The sequence below is a fragment of the Artemia franciscana genome, chromosome 11 (assembly GCF_032884065.1).
Source record: "Artemia franciscana chromosome 11, ASM3288406v1, whole genome shotgun sequence".
Taxonomy (NCBI): domain Eukaryota; kingdom Metazoa; phylum Arthropoda; class Branchiopoda; order Anostraca; family Artemiidae; genus Artemia; species Artemia franciscana.
This window is the reverse complement of record NC_088873.1, coordinates 5,306,420-5,315,948: the sequence shown is the minus strand read 5'-3', so window position 1 is coordinate 5,315,948 and position 9,529 is coordinate 5,306,420. Positions and strand designations below refer to the sequence as shown.

General features: G+C 36.3%; 1 protein-coding gene across 1 annotated transcript in view; it reads right to left on the bottom strand.

The window, feature by feature from the left end:
• Window positions 1-9,529, bottom strand: part of LOC136032724 (raf homolog serine/threonine-protein kinase Raf-like) — a 116,817-nt gene that overhangs the window by 69,861 nt on the left and 37,427 nt on the right. Inside the window, 2 exon segments of the mRNA XM_065713041.1 lie at window positions 2,042-2,388; window positions 7,542-7,722. Coding sequence (XP_065569113.1) covers window positions 2,042-2,388; window positions 7,542-7,722 — 528 coding nt within the window.

The following is a 9,529-nucleotide window of genomic DNA, read 5'->3' as shown; positions in this document are numbered from 1 at the left end:
GACAGATCATCTACAAACTTGTAACGGTCGTCGTTATGATTAAGTAGGGAATTAATTACAGCCAGGAAAATTATTCCAGTTAATCGTTTTCATGGAGTGCAAAGACTTTTTGTTTTCGGTCAGTTAACAAGTCAAGTACAAGGCCAAGGGTGCGTCGTTTGGCCCCCATTTCCTGGAGATTCATGCCTGCAGTCAGGTGGCGGATTAGGTCAAAGGCCTTTCAGAAATCCACTGCGCAAATGTCGACGAAACAGCTACCTTTTTCAAGCCATTGGAGGACACATTCAAACATCCGTACTAGGTAGATTGTAGTACTACACTTGGGGAGTCCACCGTATTGGAATTTATCAATGCGCCCATGAATTTGTTTCAGAAGAAACTTGAGTATAAAGGCCTCAGTTACTTTCGCCAAACAAGGTGTAAGTGAGATCGGGCGGAGTTCGTCGCATGCACTAGAGGCGCGTTTTTTTGGAATAATTCTAATATAGGCCCTTTTCCACTGTGACGGGAAATAGCCAGAAGCAAAACACTCGTTAATGATGCTGGACAGTGGTAATGCTATGAAGGCTGCATATTCGCGTAGCAGTTTGGCAGGTAATTCACCAGGGTATAAAGATGTATTCGGTTTGATCATCCGTAATTCCGTGTAAACGTCAAACTCACTGACTATTATGTTGTTCTCAGGCTCACATTTTTCAAGTATGGTGGACTTTTCATGAGCCGTAATAGTTGGATAGGTAGTGCAGATCTTGGTGAAGAATTCACTCACTTCTTCTGCACTGATTAACGACCCACCATCATTGCTGATCTTTACACTGCTGTCAAAGCTTGGCCGGCCACTTTTTTCACAACATTGTGCCACTTTTTGGGGTCTGAAGTAAGTAATTGGGAGGGCATGGTTTCACGACCATAGCGAGCTTTGGCTTTCTTTACCAAAGAGACTATTTGATTTCACAATTTCTTGCCGTTGATGATATCACCACGGGAATAGAGGCGAGACCTCTCTTTTATTAGTGATTTAATAGCTGGAGATATCCAAGGTTTGACGTATTCACTAACAACAGTGAATGTCTGTTAATTTTGCTAGACTTGCAAGTGAACGCAATTTAGTAGCTCCTGAGAATTCCCAGCTATGTTAATATTGTTGATATTGTATGTTGATAGTGTAGCAGCTATACTGATAAAGATATTGTAGAAGACTTATTGCAAAGAGCAGTAGATGATGGAATAAAAAGTTTCAGGATTCTTAGGGCTTTATTTTGCAAAATCTGTATTGGTTTAATATGGCTTTTAAATGTAGATAAGTATACTAGAGAGCAATTATTAATATTAGACTGCATCAGAGCAAAATAAAGGCTTGGTAAAGCATAATAGGGCAAATAATGCTTCAAACTTTGCATTAAAACAATACACCTTGAAATCTTTAAGCGTAGTTTTTTAATCCGTGTTAGACGATTTTAGGAAAACGATAAAAAGAAAACCATACACAAAGTGTAAAAAGAGAGGAGACAATACTTAAACTAAAGAACCTTACAAATTGCGTTTTGACTTTTTGAATCTCTAGGCAGTATCATTTCAAGCGCTTGACACTCCTTGACTGACGTTGATGAAGTTTGCTGCAATAATTCATCGTCATAAAAAAGGACCAATCCCCCACCTCCAGAGGTATGGAAAACATTGTCCTAAAATCAACCCTTGGAAAACCCTTAAAGCAAATAAACGAAACCAAAAGCAGCTTAAATTGTCTGTATAAATTAAATTGTCTTATTGTCTGCATAAAACACCTTTTGTACAATGCATGACGTGATTGCAATATTATTATGTATCTTTGTTGCTTTTTAACGCATATGAATGTGAAGTCATTCACATCGTCTTTCTTTTCAAAACTAATGCCCAAAATATATTCAGTCGAAGGGAGCACGTCCTGCCCATGACTCACAAAATGTTTCCATGTCCCAACGGTGGGGCCTGAGACCCCCGTTGGAAATCAAGGGCCTAGATTAAGGTATACTTTGGACTTCTATGACACTAAAATACTTACGAAAGTATGTCGAATACTCATTGTCAGCGGGAAACTTTCTTTTATTCTTACATAGACTTCACCACCTTCCAGTGAAGAAATATCCGTATCCCACGGCAAAGGTATATCCTGATCAGGTCCCTTGTAAACACTGCACATATTTGGCTCTAATTCCCGCAATTTTAAGGGCTTCACCAATGCTTCACGCAAAGTTTGACCTTGTTTCACTTGCACTGTTGTCCTTTGTTGATTAGGTAAGTGTGCCCGAACCACTGACCTTAGTGGAGATTTAGGGGGTTGAATTCCGTTAAGAGGCGGGCCAGGACCAGAATTTCCGCAGAACCCATTAGGAAGAATTGATGGAGGACCTAGAAGAGGCTTATTGTTAGGTTTGTTGTTTTCTCAATTTATATACTGAAAGTTTCACATATTTTGTAAAGCGAATTGTTTATTAAATAATTTGACGAAAGTTTAAGGAAAAAAAAAAACTCGCATGCTGACCAGTTGTCTGCGTTGCGTAGGTACCGATCTCCTGACTCAAAGCCTTCGACTGGGAGTGCAATACGTGGTTGGGAACAGATCATCCCACGCTTCCCGTGTTTTCTTCTCAGATTTCTAGGGTTGAGTTTTCTAAGTTATAAATCCCAGAAATGGGTGAGAAACCTAACCTAACATGTCACCATCAAACCTTGCATAATACTGACAAATCTGACAGGCAAAGCTGATTGAATCGACAGTTTCCAATTTCGGTTATAAATAGATGGTAACTGTTTAGTGTCGTCACAAGCTGCCTAAAGTGGAAACTACTTAAAAATGCTAATTTTAGAAGCACATCCATTTCTGGTTGACCCTCCCCCTCCATGGGGCGAACTAAAAATGCGTAAAGTGGGCAGGGTTTTGAAGCCGGTGGAAAATTTGGGGTTGTACAGTATGAAAGAAGTTATATTTTAAATACGAACTCTAGTTATCACTGGTAATTTCTTTTCTTCTTTTTTTAGTCCAATTTCATAAGCCATATATATATATATATATATATATATATATATATATATATATATATATATATATATATATATATATATATATATATATATATATATATATATATATATATGAAAAAACTTCAGTATGAAAAGACAGCAAACTGTCTGCGGTTAGAACACAAGAGACAATGAGAATCCATATATAGAAGCCTGCCACGTGCCATGCTGGGCCTTTTAGTTTGCCCCATGGAGGAAGAGGGTCAACCAGAAATGGATGCGCTTCAAGAATTAGCATTTCTAAGGGCTATAGCATGGAAGCTATACCTTTTGCAGCATAGTTTCCAGTTTAGACAGGTTTTGACGAAACTAAATTTAAACTAAGTTTATTAATAAATATAGAATACAGACCTCGCCCCACTGCCCGCGGGGCTCATGGACTAATGCCCTTTACTCTATAGGTAACGTTACCTGTAGGCACAGACCAAGATTCGAGACCAGGCAGTCCTTTACAAGTCAGTCGACACAGTTTTGGAACCAAATGAAGCGGTTAATTATCCATCTGAATTTTTAAATTCCATAGATCCTTCAGGGTTTCCACCACACGTGCTACAACTAAAAATAGGCGTACCAATAATACTTTTAAGAAATATCAACCCACCAAAGCTTTGCAATGGCACGCGACTTGCCGTAAAAAAAAACAATGGAAAACCTAATAGAGGCCCCAATCTTGACAGGGCCTTATGAGGGTGAGGCTGTTCTTATTCCTCGCATTCCCATGATTCCAACGGATCTGCTTTTTCAATTTAAAAGATTGCAATTTCCAATTCGATTAGTATTTGCAATCACCATTAACAAAGCTCAAGGTCAATCATTAGAAAAATGTGGTATAGATCTTAATACTGATTGTTTTTCCCATGGACAATTGTACGTTGCATGTTCGAGGGTCGGTAAACCTGACAATGTATTTATATGCAGCGACAATTGGACAGCGAAGAATGTTGTATATTCGCAAGTTTTACGCAGTTAATTTGTATTGTATCTATCTATCTATATAAAAACGAGTTGTGTGGATGCATGTTTGTTTGTTTGTAAAAAGAGCGTTTGCATATGACGTCATTATTAGTACATGCTGCTTTGTATATGCACAGACAATGGGAAAGCCAAGAATGTTGTTTATTCGCAATTTTTACGTAGTTTGAAACACATATATAAATCTATCTATATTCACAGGTGGGACACAGGGACACACCTACAATGGCGCATAACTAATATGGCGCGTAACGACTTACGCGCGCGGGGGGGCTTGGGGGGGCGCGAAGCGCCCCACCAACTAGGTGTTGGGGTGGCGCGAAGCGCCACCCCAACAGCTAGTATATATATATATATATATATATATATATATATATGGCAAACCATGGCTAATTTGGAGATTGATGTCATTACGAAGTTGGTCATCCTTATAAAAGAAAATTCTCATTAACTTGGTTTTAGAGGTGAATTTTACAAACAGGTGTTTGGTTTACCTATAGTGGCATCTCTCTCTTCTTTGTTGGTAAATCTTTTCATGGACTATTTAAACCTCCGCTACACACAGTTTTTTAGGCTCCCCCCTTGCTTCTGGGGCAGATTCATGGACGATGTGGTTTGCATTTGGAAACACGTTTTAGATTCCTTAGACATTTTTCATAAACATTTAAATAGTTTTGATAAAAATGTAAAACTTACAGTGGAGTTTGAAGAAAATGACAAACTACCTTTTCTTGATATATTATTAATTAAAAGTGATTTCCATTTACTCTTCTCAATATATAGAAAGACTACACACAGTAAAAGGTATTTGAATTTTCACTTGTGCCACCCTATTTCAGTGGAACTAGTAGATTCTGAATTGTTGTATTTGAGGAATATATATATATTTTTTTAATAGTTACCCGATTAAATTCATTGATAAGATAATAAAAAATAGACGCATTAAACATAACAATAGGGTTATTGGAGTTTCGAAGTGCTCAGAAGTAAATGCATCTAAAAGTTTCATTTCTGTACCAATTTTGGGGGAGATGCTTAAATGAATTTTGCGTAAACGTAACTTTGATACATGTTCCCGATCGGTGAGACCAATAGGTAGTTTTCTTAATTCTGGGAAGGATTTAACCCAGGGATATTTAGTTAGTGGGGTGCGTAAAATTCCTTATTCTTGTGGAAATTTTATATTGGTAGAACTCACAATTAAGTTGTTGAAAGATTTATTGAGCATCGCAAATCAATAGAAAAAACCCTACAATTAAGAAAGCCTCCGGAAACTTTTCCTTCGGCTGTGGCTGAACACACGTTCTTCCATACGGGACATTTTGTACAATTTGATGAGGACACAGCTATTTCTAATGATAGGGGTTTTTCTCAATGGGCGAGGGAGGGTATAAAAATTAAAAAACATAATGTTTGATCATCTTTCAATAAATAGGGACACGTGAAATTTAAATATTGACCCAATTTATCATTGTATTTTGAAAAATGAACCAGTAGTCAAAAAGGGAACTAAGATTTTAGATAATCACCAGGGGACTAGATTACATACTGGACCAAAAAGAGTTGCTTCAATATTCGCTAACAAAAGGATTATTTCGAAGCAGAATAGTTACCTTAGTTTCAATTTTTACAACTTTTCCTCAGTTGCTTTGATGTTCTCATTGAAGTAACTCTAATAATTTCTTTTCCCTACTTGGATCAGTTGCGACAACTGTAAATATTAATATTGGTGGTGGTTTTATTTGTTTTTAGTTTAGTGTTTTTTTTATCTGTGTTTTTCTTGGGCTGAGGACGTAGGGGCGATTTCGTTCACTGATGGCAATTGCAGGTGCATAGTCAAAATACTCAAAGTTGTTCGTCGACTGTCTGTAGAAAATCTAGACTCATTTCTTTAGTCCTTTCTATTTCGTTGGTATATTTGACATTACTGGCAATCTATGAAAATTACTAGATTACTTATTTTGGCTATATCAGTTACTAGGCCAACACATCAAACGTTGGTGTGTGTTTGTTCTTTCGTTTTTGCACAATTGTCAAAAAAAAGAGAACAAGTATTAAAGTAAAAATACTGGTTTTGAACTTATTAATTTTTTTGATTGTTCTTTCGCTTACATCTTAGATAAAATACCGCTAATCTTGACAATTACAAGCTGCCAGGTTCGTTAGCTAATCGACAGTGTCTAGGCAAAACGCCCTATGTAGAAAATCATTATTTCCATAAAAACCTTTTTTTTTAAATTAATGTTCTGCCCTGTTTCAAAAGTGGTCGTTTTACCTTGAACTGAATATTTTTACCAGCCTTCAAATTCACTGCAAAAAAAAAAACATAAAAAAACATATTAAAACATAAAAAAAAAAAAAAAAAAAACATATCTTAACTTGAAACACGAAACAGAGACTCGTTAAGTAAAATGACTAAGCCGTTGAGCAAAGTGACTTCAGTTGTAATAGGGTTTTTGCCCTCTTTAAGAGCTAGGGTGCTTCTGTCACATGGCATTTTTGTCTTTAAAGCGGGAGCTTACAATTTCAAAAGAAAAGTAGTAGAGGAGGTCATCCAGATTTAAATATAGTCATTAACGCCAAAGCATCCTATCTAAAATTAGGAGGTTCTGTTGAAACACGGTCGCAATATCAAATATTTCTGTACCAGCTAATTTGCTAAATTTTCCATTTTGAGACAAAAGTACACAACTTAAAATGTTAGATTTTGCCCTTACAGTACTCGTTTTTTAGCAAATAGGAATCCTACCCTCAAAATGATCATTTTTGTAGGAATCCTACAGTGTTTTATATAAACACTGTTGTGACTTTCCATGAATATTTTTTTTCAAAACAAATGGCTTTAAAAGTAATTAAATACACGAATTATATGAAAGCCACCATCCCTTCACTGAAACAAATTTTGATTCTTGGCCAAAAGTCCCAGAAAAAAGAGTATAACCCAAAATACTTGATTTTATTCTTAGAGCACTCTCTTTTAGCAGATTAAAACTCCACCCTTAGGTGGATTAATTTTTTTCCGTCAGTACCTTTGATTAAAATTGCTATAATTTTGTCAATACTTTTTGCGCGACGAATTCGCATAAAACGAAGTAAAAATAAACAGACAATGTGAAACGCCCACCTCCAAAACAAACAGAATTTCAAGGCTCAGCCAAAAGTATTACTAAAAGGGTACAAATAAAAATATTACATTCTGTCATTACGACATCTTACTTGTAGCAATTCAGAATTCTACGAAAGTGAGCATGACTCCATACGTTTGCGGGACAACTTGTTCGTAGTTCCCTTCCCATACGGCCATTACCCGTTAACTGAGCCAAAAGTATTCATAAAAAAATGTACAACTCAAAATACTACATTCTACACTAGATTTTAACATCTAGTTTTGGTTTTTCACCCTAATTCTAATTCTAGAACCTAACTCTAGTTTAGTTTTTCACCCTAAGATTATCCAGTCAACACATTCAATTTGATTCCTTCATATGATGACAACACCTTTTACTTACTACTTAGCTCTGACTCAGGCTGCCCTGTATCCTCCAAACCAGCAAAAAATTCTTCATTGTTCCCAAAGCCACAGGAAACATCTGGACTGTGCTGACCATTGGAAGCCAGACTCAATCTCTCCAGCAGTTCCTGTTCACGAGCCTTTAAATCATGAAGCTTGCTCGTCATCTCATTATATTCCTAGAATAAAAAGAAATACACTTCGTATTGAAAGTTCTTAAGCCAAACTGGCAGGGGGAAACATCCCCTAAAAGTCATAGAATCTTAACGAAAATCACATCATCGCATTCAGCGTATCAGAGAACCCTATAGCAAAAATTTTAAGCTCCTATCTAAAAAAATGTGGAATTTCGTATTTTTTGCCAGAAGACAAATCACGGGTGCGTGTTTATTTGTTTGTTGTTTTTTTTTCCAGGGGTCATCGTATCGACCAAGTGGTCCTAGAGTGTCGCAAGAGGGCTCATTCTTACGGAAATAAAAAAAAAGTGATCAAAAAAATTGGAGGGCACCTAGGCCCCCTCCCACGCTCATTTTTTTCCAAAAGTCAACGGATTAAAATTTTGAGATAGCCATTTTGTTCCGCATAGTCGAAAACCATACTAACTATGTCTTTGGGAATGACTTAATCCCCCACAATCCCTGGGGGAGGGGCTGCAAGTTACAAACTTTGACCAGTGTTTACATATAGTAATGGTTATTGGGAAGTGTACAGACGTTTTCAGGGGGATTTTTTTGGTTTGGGGTGGGGTGGGGTTGATGGAAGGGGGCTATGTGGGAGGATCTTTCCTTGGAGGAATATGTCATGGGGGAAGAAAAATTCAATGAAAAGGGCGCAGGATTTTCTAGCATTACTATAAAAAAACAATGAAAAAATAAACATGAAAACGTTTTTTCAATTGAAAGTAATGAATAGCATTGAAATTTAAAACGAACAGAGATTATTACGCATATGAGGGGTTCTAAAAATACTTTAGTATAAAGAGCGAGGTATTTAGGAGGAGATAAATACCTCGCTCTTTACGCTAAAGTATTTTTAGTAATTTCAACTATTTATTCTACGGCCTTTTTGATTCAGGGGTCATTCTTAAAGAATTGGGACAAAACTTACGATTTAGTGTAAAGAGCGAGGTATTAACGAGGGTACAAACCCCCTCGTACACATAATAAAAATATAAGAATATAAAAGTTTGTTACGTAAGTTAATTCTTAAGTTACTCATATTTTTTACTAATAAAAACGTTCGTAAAAATTAAAAGTTCTAGTAGCCTTTTTAAGTAACCGAAAAATTGGAGAGCAGCTAGGCCTCCTTCGCCACCCCTTATTTCTCAAAATGGTCTGATCAAAACTAAGAGAAAGTCATTAGTAAAAAAAAAATTAATATACAAATTTCATTTCAATAATTTATGTGCGGAGAGCCAAAATCAAACATGCATTAATTCAAAAACGTTCAGAAATTAAATTAAAAAAAAACTAGTGTTTTTAACTGAAAGTAAGGAGCGACATAAAACTTAAAACGAACAGAAATTACTCCGTATATGAAATGGATTGTCCCCTCCGCAATCCCTCGCTCTTTACGCTAAAGTTTGACTCTTTGCCACAATTCTACTTTTTAAAACAATTAAAAGCTTTAGCGTAAAGAGCGAGGGATTGCGGAATATATATTTATGGAATATGGGGAAATATATTTCCCCATTTATTTTGTCACTTATCTTTGTCTCGTTTCACGCTAAAATGAAAGAAACTAACGAAGAAACCAGTTTGTTCTCGAGTTTTACACAGCGTAAACTTGAGTAAATTGTGTATATTACACAAGTACCAGAATTCCTTCCCAGTACGGAAAATAAAAATACCAAACTCAAATAAAATTCTCGAATTTGGAAAACCTTATTCTCCACTTTGGAGATTTTCCACGGGGATAAATACCGGCCACTGCTGAAACCGAAGACCGAAATGCTCAGAGCGTTTCATGTAAAAAACAAAAATTATA